Source organism: Chelonoidis abingdonii, chromosome 15, assembly GCF_003597395.2.
Source record: "Chelonoidis abingdonii isolate Lonesome George chromosome 15, CheloAbing_2.0, whole genome shotgun sequence".
Lineage (NCBI taxonomy): Eukaryota > Metazoa > Chordata > Testudines > Testudinidae > Chelonoidis > Chelonoidis abingdonii.
This window is the reverse complement of record NC_133783.1, coordinates 2,069,315-2,082,966: the sequence shown is the minus strand read 5'-3', so window position 1 is coordinate 2,082,966 and position 13,652 is coordinate 2,069,315. Positions and strand designations below refer to the sequence as shown.

The following is a 13,652-nucleotide window of genomic DNA, read 5'->3' as shown; positions in this document are numbered from 1 at the left end:
TTTGTCACAGAACATTGCAAACACATTGATGAGTCCATCTGCCTCATGTTCCAATATAGAGGCCTTGATTTTGTAATGAGCTGAGTCCCTGCTTAAAGGTTTTGCTGCATAAGGATGGACTTGAGCACATGCTTGACTTTGAGCATACACTTAGGTGCTTTGCTAAATTAAGGCCACTGTACCCAGTATATCTCTTGTTATTAAAAGGCCTGGTGGGTTTTTACTCAGGGACCCAAACTTTCCTCAATGCCTCCCTTCTTAGGCTGAGATGTACTGTCATTTTCCTAATTATCTTCCAATACAGTACTTCACCTTCCCTGCTCTGAAGTGCATTCAAGGCAGACATTGAAGATCATTATGGCTTGTGCCATGTAAAAAGAAATCAAGTGCTAATACACAGATGGCCCAGAAGAGTAAAATGAAAGCAATTGGAGGATGTCAAATGCTGATAGTTTCACCTATGCTGAGCATTTAGAGCGAACTTTTCCTGGCATTGTGGCTTTATGTTCAATTATTACCAGAGAAATAGAAATATCTATCACATTTATAAGGCAATAGCATCACATAGGGAGGGAGTAAGACAGAAAACTCTTAGCTGGACTATTAAACTCAGGTGGAGAGCTAATTGTAAGAGGGAGAACTTGTGTGTCATGTGCCAGCTCAAAACAAATGAAGGATTGAATTATAAACCCTTGAACAAGGTTTATAATTCACACTAACAGCCTCTGGGTGGCCCTAGCTCACTAGCTGCCTTACCCAATTGGTTGTTGGTAGGTATTCATGTTTTACATACTCTTTCCTTTCATCTAAAATGCTATTACTACAGTAGTGGTGTAAGAAGAAGATGGAACAAAAAGAAACACACACTTTGTGATACACTCAACAGTTCTGATGTGAAAACACAAAGGAGCTAAACTATGAACTGAGATTTTCACATGTGACTCGTGATTGTTGGTGCTTCTACAGGTACATAGACACCAAAGTTTTAGGTTGTGCTGTAAATCAGCCCAACTGCTTACCAGTTATCTTGAGTTAATTGAGATGCTTGTAAATTCTAGTGTGGGCACTGCGCAAAGGTCTGTTCCTAGTCATGGTTGTGAGAGCTACGACTGGGAACAATATTTGCATTCAGAAGTGTGCATGAGCTTTTACATCAGAATTTACAATCATGTTAGTTATCTCAAGATCATTGACAATCAAGTCACTTCAGTTAAAGCAAGACCAAAATCTATCACTACTATTTATTATTTGTGGAACCTAGGAGCCCCAGTTACAGACCAGGACCCCATGGTATAGGTGCTGTATAAACAGAAAAAAGACAGTTTCTGCCCCAAACAGCTTAGAAACTAAGTATAAGAAAAAAGAGACCACAGATGGAGACAGACAGATGGGGGCATGCAAGGAAACAATGAGACATTATTGGTCAGTATGATTGGCAGTAGTCTCACCTTACCAGCAGCCTACCTGTTGTAAAGGTTTTTTTGTAGGTATCATGGAAAAGGAAAGTTTGAAGGATTTTGAAGGATAGGCCCATTTTTGGATATTCAACGGAAGCACCTTAAAAGGGCCTAGAGTTGCCAATTTTGGTTGGACGTATTTGTGGAGGTTTCATCACATGATAATCACATGACAATCTTTGATCTTTAATTCCTGGAAACTCTAGGGCAATCCTGGAGGATTGGCAACCCTAAAAGAGCCCAATTGTCAAAGGGCTAATCTGCAGCACGTTCTGAAAATTCTTTACAATATCTCAAGTTGGGCACTCAAAATCACTAGTCACTTTTGAAAATCTTGGACCTGATCCTTTGTTACTATGAATGGCAAAACTTCAGTTTAAGCCAATAGAAGCAGGTTATAAATACAGAACCTCTTGCTAGCGGAGGGAAGAGGTCCTGTTAAGGACCTACACAGCTTAGTTGCTGGAAAGGGAAATCACACCATTTAAGCTTGCTGGAGCTCTCTAAAGAGGAAAGCAAAACAGCGTATGAGGTGGAAACAGTGGCTGTGGAGTGATTTAACCATTTATATTTTTCACAAAGATAGTGTGCTTAGTGTTGTATAGAACAAAGGCACAAAGTCCTGGCCCTGCAGAATATGCAACATACTAGAAATAGTAGGAAAAGTTCCTGGTATAAGCCTTCTACAGAAATTACAACCAACCCTTTCAGATGGAGGCAGCCAAACCCATAGCGAGGCATCTAAATACATATAGTCCTACCTGCAGAATGCAGAGAGCTCACAACTGGATCTGCAGGTGCGCAGTGCCACTGAAAGTCGGGCATTTATTAAGGCACCAGTTTAGTAAAGTGTATGCTTAAATTCCACTGAAGTAAGTGCAATCTAAGCACGTGCTTAAATGCTTTGCTAAAGTGGCATCTTAATGCCCAGAAATGGATCTGAATGCTTAACTCTGAGCACTCACACTTGAAAGTTTTCTAGTTTTAGCAGTTAAAGAAGGAAGGGTTTGATCTGGGCCCATGTTAAACAACTGGTTATGGGACAGGCACCAGTGGGAATAAATGGCCTTTTCTGTGGTAACCTTGCCTGCGAAAGGTCAGTTCTGAACTCAAACAAGTCCATAGAAGAGCACTCAGTACAGCAGAGTTTAAAGCAATTGACCTGAGAGGCTAACCTAAGAGGAAAGCAAGGATGACAGACAATTTAACATCAGCCTGCACAAAGCACTAAAAAGCACAATAGAGAATCCTTCATTGGCAGGATGATGGTCTAGACAGACCTCAGAATGTCTCTTCTGTATCTTATATCTATGATTAATTCAGAGCAGAGGAGGGACTCACGATGATAACAGATTTTGTTTATCACACTGTAAGCATTTGTAATGTTTAAGATGGATCAGTTACTTCTCTTCATCCAATCTGAACTGACAGAACAGCTACATGAATAAATACATACCCAATATGCCTCTGCTAATACAAGGGGTTAGTCCAAACTGATCAAGAAAAATTATACTAAAGCTTCAGGTCGTAAGATAGTCAACAGCAGGAATCAGGAAGGAACTCCATCCTCTAGCCCCAGCCCCAAAATATGCTCGCCCATGATGCCTTGGTAAAAAGGAAGGGCAAAGACAAGTGCTTTCCACTGAAACTTCAGGCAATATCTACTGCCAGGATACTGCAGTAAGTATACCAGTGGACAGCTCCAATAGCATAGACCCCCATGTCTGTAAATCTAAAGAGCCCTGGGAGGTTTCATTTAGGTACTGTAAGGAGAAGTAGAATGGAAGTGACTATGCAGATATAAAAATACCATGCTAATCTGGGAGTGACTATGATAAACCCTGTGTTAACCCTTGGGCTTGCCCAGAACACACTAAATGTTTCCCGGAGCCCCTGAGCAGACTTTGATTTATCTGAGCACTGATGCAGTTAATAAAAAAGCACTGTACCTTCACTCTGACAAATGAGACTCCTGTGTGCTCATTTAACATTACGGCCACTGAACACTTAAATGCGAGATCCTAGAGCCATGCAACGGTTTATAATTAAGGTTCTCTATTGGTATAGAATCTCCATCTAAGTTGGTTGCAGTGTTGCTGTAGCTGTGTTGGTCCCAGGATAGGAGATGCAAAAGCTTTTGAGCTACACAGATCTCTTCTTCAGGTCCTTTGTAGCTCAAAAGCTTTCCTCTCTCACCAGCAGAAGTTGGTCCACTGAAAGATATTACCTCATCACCTTGTCTAATATTTGCATTTAAGGCATTAATTTCTGACAGTCTCCTGAGAACCTAGTCAAGGAAACAGGAAAATTACATCCCTGATGAATGTTTGAATTTACCTTTCATGGACAGTAAATCATTATTTTTCCATTGATCCTGACTGCAATATGGCCCTACTTGCTATTCAGCAAGGATTCCACTTGCGGGGGTTCTAACTGAGCACAGAATTTTTAACTGAAAGCATCATTTCCCCATGTTTGTTGGGCCAAGCTTGAAGAATGGAAAACAGATTTTTTTCCCCACAAAGGTTGCAGGGGGGGCTGGAGGGGGTGGGAATCACCACAAAACCAAACCTGAAAGCAGAATCGGTGTTTCACCTCAGGCACAGCAGACTCAGGAGTGTAGGCTAAGTCACCTGCCCTAGCCTTCTCCCCAGGAAACTTTTTCATCTGTTTTGAAAGTATCAATCTTTCAAACAAATTATTTTTGAAATTTTCAGCAAATCAAGTAGTCGAAAAAAAAAAAACTATTTTGGGTCAAATGAAATATTTTGTTCAACATCGGCTGAAATGTTTTGATTCTGATTTGCTGAAAATTTCAAAAACATTGTTTTCGGATCAACCCAAGATGGTAATTTTTTTTTTCAGAATTGCCAGTGAACTGAGAAATCAGTTACAGTTCATACAACTTTAGTGCCCCGCTTGTTGGGGGCTGCATGTAGATGTGCCCCACATACAGACCTAATGAGCACAGAGTACCTCCATTACAATGCTATCAAAAAGATTGATACTTTAAATGTTCTTAAATTTATAAAAATAAAACTGAAGTAAATTCTGAAAGTTATTTTGAATAAAAAAAACATGAAAGTTAGTATAGAAATGAAATGTTTAGATTTGTTTGCAATTATTTTTAGTTTTTATTTTCCTCTGAATCAGTTTGACATATTCTACATAAAGCCACAAAATGTTTCAGTCAACCCAAACTCGCATTTTTCCCAAAAACATTTCAGTCGAAAAATTTCACCCAGTTCTGTGGCTTCTCCCAGAGAGGAAGGACCCGGCCATCTCAGGAAGTAGCTCTGAGAGGAACTTCAGGGGACCGAGCATACTTCCTGCCTGGGGGAGTAGATGAAAATGTGTTTGAGTAGCAGCAACAGGAGACTGCACTGACTCTGGGCTCTCCTCCAACAACAATGCTGTGTCTCTATTGTTCACTGAGCTCGTGGCTGTGTAATTGTTCTGGGGACTCTGCTAGATTGTGCTAACCCACCAAAACAAAGAGCCCACAGTAACACAACAGTAGAAACTGACCGCAGTCTTACCATGTATAAAACACACAGCTTATTAGCCACTGCCGCTAAACAGTGCTCTTGTGTGGGAGCAATTAGAGTGATGTGCCTTGATGCAGCAGCAGTTCTTCTGCATCCCTCAAGGAATTCTCAACCACACTTGTGTGCGCTTGGGTACAGTGGAGTACAATGAGAATTTCCTTTTTGTATCTGCTAGCCAACAGGGTTAGGAAGGAAGTATAAAGGATTCATACTAAAAACATAAGAACAGCCATATTGGGTCCTTACAATTCTTACAGGGCCAATCTGTTTGCTGGGTGTTTGTACAACACCTAGGACAGTGGGCCTTGATCCATGACTAGGGCTCCTAGGCATGAGGGCCACATTAATAATAAAAAAAATAGCAATAGATTGTTCTTATCAACAGGTTTACTGAAGGTTGGGCTGCCACTTGTCCTGTCCTCGGCACGCCTGGGTGCCTGAGCATGGAAAGGGAAGCATTAGCTTTGCACATCCTGACCCTTTAAGAAGTTTGAATATTTTCATTTTCATTCCCCTCCCCCAAAGTTTCCCCCTCATCCCAGAAGGCAATTCCTCTTCACTTCAGGAGTAGGAAATATCCACTTTTACTTCTCTAAAGAGGTTACAGCTCTAAATCAATGGCCGATATGTGACCTTTGGGTACAGTGCTTTTGTCTTGAGACACCTTAATGTGATCTGTTAGTACATGGCAGCAAAGAGGAGGCTGACAGAGCTTCTAGATCCCCTGGACACATGAGCATGAACAAGTTTTTTCTTCTAAGTGTAGAAGAGAAAAATCTCAGCAGTTGCATTTCTTTCAGAAGTAGTAAGAGCCATGTGAACCCTACCTGAATTTAATCCTCATTTGTAACTGACTCTTTGATTAGTCCTCTCATATTAAATGATGGCAAAGAATGTGTCAGATGGTTAAAGCCAGGGAGTAGGAGGAAGGATTCATGGGTTCTATTTCTAGCTCTGCCGCTCACTCAGTTTGCGACCTTGGTCAAGTCAACTTAACCTCTCTGTTGCTCAAGTTCCCCCCCTGTAAAATGGGTAGAACCAATAACAGCTCACAGCATATGGCTGCTAGGCAGCTCAGTTTGTTTGTGACATCCTGGGATGAAAGGTATTGTGTAAAGGCAGGGGATCAGCCTGTTTCTTTGAAGAATCAGTGTGGTTGTGGTTTATCATTTGTGAAATAAGAGAAATATTTCTGAGCGGATGCAGCATGAGAGAGCTCCATTCACACATGTGACCGTGACCTTTTTTTAACAGGAAAACTGCATTAGATCGCTATAGCCTTGAGAAAGCCGGCTTCACCCACATCCTCAATGCAGCCCACGGCCGGTGGAATGTGGGCACAGGACCAGATTACTACAGTGACATGGCTATTGAGTACCATGGGGTAGAAGCAGATGATCTCACCACCTTCGACCTCAGCCAGTTCTTTTATTCAGCTGCTGAATTCATTGAAGCTGCCCTCCAAGATCAGAGAAGTAAGGAAGGGGCAGAGTATGGTCAGAAAGACCTTGTTTGCTACAGTTGATCTCAGTGCACATGAGTATTCATCAAAAATAGCCAACTTCCAGGGGGTGAAACAGGCAGAGAAAGTCAAGGACCATCAGCAGAGAACAAACAAGCAATGGCTAATAATGAAGCTGGTCATTTTGGGAAAGTCAATACTGGTATACGGTTCAGGTCATCTCACAGCCACGTCAGCCATTCAAATCAATGGGATTTGGAAGCAATCCAAAAGTCCTTACCTTCCGATGGGCCACTGTTAACCAGCTATCTCCCTGGCAGACAGGTGTCCCTAGCACATGCGGCACTCATTTTACACTCCTATGAAGCAAACAATCTCAGGAGGAAAGTCATGAACTCAATGGGCCACGGAGCTAGTCTGCCATTCCTAGAGGTGGTCCCTTTCCAGTTAGCGGTGAGGCCGATTAGCAGGACACCTGCCCAGGCTGTACTTATCCTGTGTATGTAGGACTCCAGTCTCCAAGGCTATCACTTCAACATTTCTCACACTAAAGCATTAAGTTTGCTATAGACACATATAAAAGCACTTTAGTACTTTTGCCATCAGATCATCTCCAAGCTGTAACAGGGATTTATTTTTGTCATCTTCCAAGCCGTAGGAAACTGAAATCACTTTGACAGCACAGATCTGGAAACATTAGTTAAAACCTTTGTAATTTCCCAGCTTGATTTACTACACTTCATTATTTGCTGACCTCCAGCAGCGTCCTAGCTAAGGGTTTAAGCTGATGTGAAGCACCACAGCCGCAACCCCACACTGTCTTTCAACATTTACTCTGGTTCATATTTTTAAAAATATCTCAACAGGGTGTTTTACCAGGAGCCAGCAGAGAAACTTAAGATCCTCCTGCTGACCTACAAAGCCTTTAATATCAGAGAGCCACATATCAAGTTTCCAACCTCTTGTCAACTTGTGTTCTTGTCAACTTGGCTGTTTAGATCAGCAGCTGCTGGTTGCCTGGCATACCCCCAACAACCAACCAGGTCTTAAGCTTTCAACAAGTACAGTCCTCAGCTACAGAATTTGCCCTTTGTTAAGGTAGAAAGACAATAAATCATCACTATTTTAAAACTGAAGTCCCAGTAGCATTATGTGCTGCTTTAAGATTTCATGTTCTTAGAAGGAAGAGAGGTCCATAAGTCAAGAAAGCCACTTAAAATTGACAAGACTCCACCCAAGTACTGCTTCTGGAAAGGGTGGGGACTAGTTAGATTTTCTGGGTGGCTAAAAGCTTCTGATCTCTAGCCTCACTTCTAATCACATTCCTAGAGAGGGATTTAGGCCTAAAGAGCTTGTCTACACAAACATGGAGTTTGTGGAAAGCGGGGGTGTGAATCTAGCCCACACTACCCTGCCACAGATTAACTATCTGCGTACTCCCTGCTGACACGCAGTGAGTTCATTAGAATGCTTTGCTCCAGTCTTCTTTAAAATGGGACTTGCTCAAAGTGCTCTAAAGAACTGTTAAGATATGCCAGCAGGGTGCACCCGGACACCTAGCCCACAGCAGGCTTGTGTGGGGTACAGGCACACCCCAACATGCCACAAACAAAATGTTTGTGCAGACAAGTCCTTAATAGCTCCATCCTGCAGCCTCCCCTTCCTGTTCCAGCAGCTGACAATGAAAAACATGGTAAACACACAGACGTCAAGAGAGAAAGACTGTTTCAACAGCACTACATTGAAGTGCACAAGCAGGGTCTACATGGACCTGTTAGTGCACAGCACACCAGTGCGCTTTTGAACTCAAAGCCCTGTCGTGCACATTGCTGCTCCATATAGACAAGCCCTGAGAAGCTTAGCACATTCTTGTGTGCTGATAAACGGTAGGGGGAGAGACTCAGAGCAGTTCGCAAGGCTCAAGCCTCAAAGCTTCCAGTTTCAAGGTGGTATCAAACACTCATGAAGCCCTGAGGCTCGACCAAGCATCAATGCAGCAATGAAACAGAAACCTGACTCAGAGAATGGAGTGATTCACTTATTAAAAATACTTCTGAATTCAAGAGTAACTAAATGTGTAACGCTGACACTTCTGTATGTAGCTGTTCTTCTGGCTGCTGCATTGGTAAGGTGTTTGAATAACAAGGACAGAGAGTTGTGTTTTGTTCTTATATACACTGGCGATATAAAGATAACCATTGCCTGTAGTAGCCCTGGAGAAGAGAGGACAAGAATGCAAAGAAATTCGTGTTGGGAAACAAGGGGCACTGAATACATGTCACTCATACTGCAGCGAAGTGTGGTACTATTAAGCCTCATTTTCTTGTCCAGACAGGGATGATCATTCTAATGCATTCAGTCAAACATACACTTGCAATAGATTTAGGGCCTTTTTTGCTGATACAGCGGTTTCAGAAATACTGTAGTGGGCATTGTCGCCATTCAAATAGTGGGCTACAGACATAGGACGTGTGAAGAGATAAGAGGCAGTTAGCCAGGAAGCACATACTCCCATCAGTGCAAGGGATCGGCCTTAAAGAAAGTTTACACAAGGGTACATAACTACCCTGTTCGATAAAGACCAGTCTCTGTTCAGCCACCTAGCATAGTTCACATGCTTAACTCAATTTCAGGAATCCTAGGAATATAACGACCCAGCATGCTTGTCTTAGTAATGTCCCCTAGGTTCCTAACCCAGATTTTGGAGTAAGTAGAAGAGAAGGGATAGTTCAGGGGCCAGGGCACTAGCTTGGGAAACCTAGGTTTGATTCTTTGCTCCGCCACAGACTTGCTGTAAGACCCCAGGCAAATCACTTAGTCTTTCTTTGCCCTGGCTCCCCAGTAGCACTTCCTGACCTCCCAGAGGTGTTGAGAGGATAAATACAGTAAGATTGTGAGGCATCCAGACACTATGGCCATACAAGTAGCTTAGCAAGATAGATTAGCACCCCAAAGCATTTGAACATCAACACACAAACAGGCATCACTTCACCCACCCACCCACTGTAAAATTGGGCCTGGCAGGACAGGGCAAGTTCCCATCTTTATGGAAAGTCCTCCAGGATCTTTACTGTTCACACACAGTAGACAGGTTCCCCATCCTTGCAATTTCCAAAGAAACATGCACATTTTTCTCTCTCCTTTACATGACATAAAATACAGGTTCTCATTTTGCCACTGATACCCAGAAAGTTCTGCTCTGTTTCCCAGCTCCCCAAGCAAAGCCTTTATCCCTCAGCCTTCCTCTCCTGTCAGTCATTTATTCCACCATTCCACCCCAGCCCTTTTACAAACCAGAGGCTCGAGCAAGAATGAAGGGCTGAACAAATGGGAGTTTTCATCTGTTTCAAATATTCAGAGTAATGATAGAAGGGATTATCATTCTCTGTTATCAGCGAGGCTGGAAATCTGCCATGATGCCTCTACAACTATCTGCCAGGATTAGAATGCAAGCTGTGACCATTAATCCCCTTGTGCTGGCAGTTCTTGATGTGTCCATGACACAGCAGTGCTGTTCCTGCCAGGAAATCATCCCCTCCACTCCCAGCATTGAGGAACGAATTGCTAGGAGTCAAAGCCTGGCCCCACCGGATGTAGCCGACAAAGTAAAAATGCCTCTGGCGTTGCAACGGTGTTTGTGGTGTTATTTGGCCATAGGAGGTTGTAGTAGACAGAGCTTCAGATGCTGCCTTTATTAGAGTACACTGATTTAAAAAAAACAACCAAACTCCACGGCAGCTAGTCTCAGAGCCCAGGACTACAGACTTAGGCTTATGGGGCTCACACTACAGTGCTGCAACTAGTAGTGTAGACTTTCCTACTAGGGCTGGAGCTCGGGCTCTGAGACTCACCCTCCTCGCCAGGTTTCAAGAGCCTGAGCCGGATCTCTCCTGCCATACACAAGCCCAAGTCTGTCGACCCGGGCTCTGAGACTTGCAAAACTCGACCCCAGCTTTCCTCGTCCCAGGGTTTTGTAGCCCAGAAGCCTTTGCATCAGTTCCTGCAGCACATGAAAGGGCCCAGTACCACTCACTCTCTTCCACTAGCCCCTGGCTGCTGCCAGTGGGGGACACCCCACTCTCATTCATTTGCTTTACAGCAGCTCTGAGAAGCTCTGACAGAGACTGACACCTCCTTGTGCTAGAGCTGCCTATACGCAGTAAGAGACAGCCCCGATCCCAAGAGCTGAAATCTAACCTGACAAGACAAACAGGGTGGGATGAAAGGAATTGTTATCCCCAGATGAGACACAGGGAGATTAAGTGATTCGTCCAAGGACACACCAAAAGTCTGAGGCAGAGCAGGGAACTCTTCTCTGGCCCCATGGTATTCATAGAATCCTAGAACTGGAAGGGACCTCATAGCACGACTAAGTATTATTTGACTAAGTATTGGGAGTGAGCAAGTGGACACATCCTTTTCATCCTCCTGGAGGGCATGAGTATCTGGTTCATCAGCACCTCACTGGCACTGGACCCCTGCCTCCTAATTCTGCCCCCCACCTAGAGAGCACACATTCCTTGATTCAGCAGAACGAGTGAAGCACAGTAAATTATGGATCAGTGGGAGCCCAATAAAGGGGAGGCTGCAGCTTGGCTTTGCTGGCTACCTATTGTCACATTGCAGCCCATCCCGCCTGGCTGTAAATTGGCAATCCTCCAGTTAAAGCATTAGGAGATCCAGATTCTATAATGGGACTCACTGGGTGACCTTGGGCAAGGCACTTGACCTCTCTGTGCTTCACAGTCCCTGCCTATACAAGAGGATGGTATTTACCTGCCCGGCAAGGAGGCTGTAAAACATATTAATGGCTAGGAAGCACGAAGATCTCTAGGGGGGAAGGCCCAAGAGAAGGGGAGAGCGTTTATTACTGGTAAATCTGAAAGCCTTCTCTGTATTTGCTCTCCTCACTCATGCAGACAAAATCTTGGTTCATTGTGCCATGGGACGCAGCCGATCCGCCACCTTGGTCTTGGCTTACCTGATGATTTACAAGAACATGACAGTGGTTGACGCCATTGAGCAAGTGCTGCAGCACCGATGCATCCTCCCAAACCGTGGCTTCCTGAAACAGCTGAGAGAACTGGACATAAAGCTGGCTCTGGAGAGGACAAATGCCAAGAACAGCATCCAAGTCAATGGAGAGGAGCATGGCACAGAGATCTAGCATTCCTCATGCCCTGGGGTTACTGCTATGGGGAAAAACACCTAGCAAAAGAAAATAATACTGTCAAAAGTCCTTTGTTATAAATCCAGAGGGAAGAATCAATAGCATCTGAAATGCCTTAAAGGGAATCTCAGGTTGGAGACAAGATAAATGGAGAGAGGAAGCAATCTCGTTAGGGAGCATAAAAGTAATAGGCCAGGATAAGGCTAAGCCTCCCCTGGGCAGCTGCTGGTGACCTGCCGCTGGGCAACCTGGGCCATGCTGCCCTCGCCCTTCCTGAGCCCCCACTGCTGTCTGCTTCCCTTGGTTGAGTCTTCTCCCTCCTCTCCTTTTCCTCTCTCCCTCCATTCCCCTGCCCCCCCCAGAGGTCCCCGCTGCTGTGCCTCCCTCCTCACTTCCCTTCCCCTTCCCCACAGGGGTGGGTGGAGGAGGGATGTGGCAGGCTAGGTCTTGCCGTGGGTGCAGGAGTGAGGAGGGCAAGGCAGGAGGGGTTCCCTCACGGGGGCGGTGGGTGAGGAGGCGAGCAAGCAGCCAGGTCAGGGAGTGAGAGAGGCAGTGGCTGGTGGTGAGGAGGGACACAGCAAGCAGGGGGGTCTTGGGCAGTTGGGGAAAGTAGTGATGTGTGTGCGGGCAGAGAAGGAGAGGGATGCAGCAGATGGGGGGTGAGGAAGTGCGACAGCGATGGATTGGACAGGTGGGTCTCATGGCAGGCAGTGAAATGAGGGCGAGTGGTGGCCAGGCAGGGATGAGGAGGATGCGGTGGAGTGAGGAGGGAGTTGGCAATGGTGGCAGGGTTGAGGTTGGGGATTGAGAAGCCGCATGCAGGGAGTGTTGTTGTGAAGAAGATCTATGGGATGGTCTGCAGCGTGGGAAGGGAGTGAGTAGAGAATGTGGCGGGGCGAGGGGGGCTGGAACAGGGTGGCAAGGGGTGGAGTGTGGGTAGGGCTGCAGGCGAAGAGGTGGGACAAAGAGTAGGCCTCCCCAGGGAAGCTTCACCCACTGCCCATTGTATCCCACCCCAGTTAGTTAAAGGAGGAATTACCAGTTAGGGTGTTCTGGCTCAGGCTTTGCTAAAGGGCTGTTTAATCTGCTATCCTCTCTTTTAGATCCTTACAGCATGGGACTCACAAAGCTAGTGAGTGTCTGATTTGGCAGTTATATAGGTGCATCCGCTAATATGGAAGTTCTGCTAACCCAAGGAAACACGAGTTGAAGCTGGGCTCATGCTTCCTTGTTCAGCTAACACATTATGTATGCTGTGCTCATGGGGTGGTTATTTTAAGTAAATGTGTCAGGCTTTACATGTGGATTGCTGTATACACAAACAGTATTAACAGCTGTTGGAAACTTATTGTAAATAGGCAGCAGGAGCAACGGCCTGAATCGCAGTTGCATGCGCTTGCCAGGTTTACCGGTCCTGTTATGTATGGGCACCACCTTCTAGATTCCTTATAGAGCCACTGCTTTACATCACAAGTCCTGCCTTTTTTCGCTTCTGACAGGAGAGACTGAAGAACATCAGCTAAAACAATGAGGGGCTTCTCTGTTATGCTCCCTAACGAATTGCTTCCTCTCTCCATTTACATCTTTCCTCCAAACCTAATTTCCCTTTAAGGCATTCAGATGCTATGATTCTTCCCTCTAGGACTTATAAACAAAGGACTTTTGAACAGTATTATTTTCTTTTGCTAGGTGTTTTTCCCCCATAGCAAGTAAACCCCAAGGGCATGAGGAATGCCTAGATCTCTGTGCCATGCTCCTCTCCATTGACTTGGAATCGTTCTTGGCATTTGTCCTCTCCAAGAAGCCTAGCTGTATCTCCAGTGTCTCTCTCAGCTGTCAGGAAGCCACGGTTTGGGAGGATGCATCGGTTGCTGCAGCACTTGCCTCAATGGCGTCAAACAGGCACTGTCATGTTCTGTAAATCATGCAGGTAAGCCAAGAACCAAAGGTGCGCGGATCGGCTGAGTCCCATGGCACATGAACCAAAGATTTTTTGTCTGCATGAGATGAGGAGA

The 13,652-nt window shown here is 44.9% G+C and overlaps 1 protein-coding gene across 1 annotated transcript in view; it reads left to right on the top strand.

The window, feature by feature from the left end:
- Positions 1 to 11,813, top strand: part of DUSP29 (dual specificity phosphatase 29) — a 37,395-nt gene extending 25,582 nt beyond the window's left edge. Inside the window, exons 3-4 of the mRNA XM_032796276.1 lie at positions 6,260 to 6,480; positions 11,387 to 11,813. Coding sequence (XP_032652167.1) covers positions 6,260 to 6,480; positions 11,387 to 11,634 — 469 coding nt within the window. The 3' untranslated portion in view covers positions 11,635 to 11,813. The remainder of the gene's footprint in view (positions 1 to 6,259; positions 6,481 to 11,386) is intronic.
- The last annotated feature ends 1,839 nt before the right edge of the window (positions 11,814 to 13,652 follow it).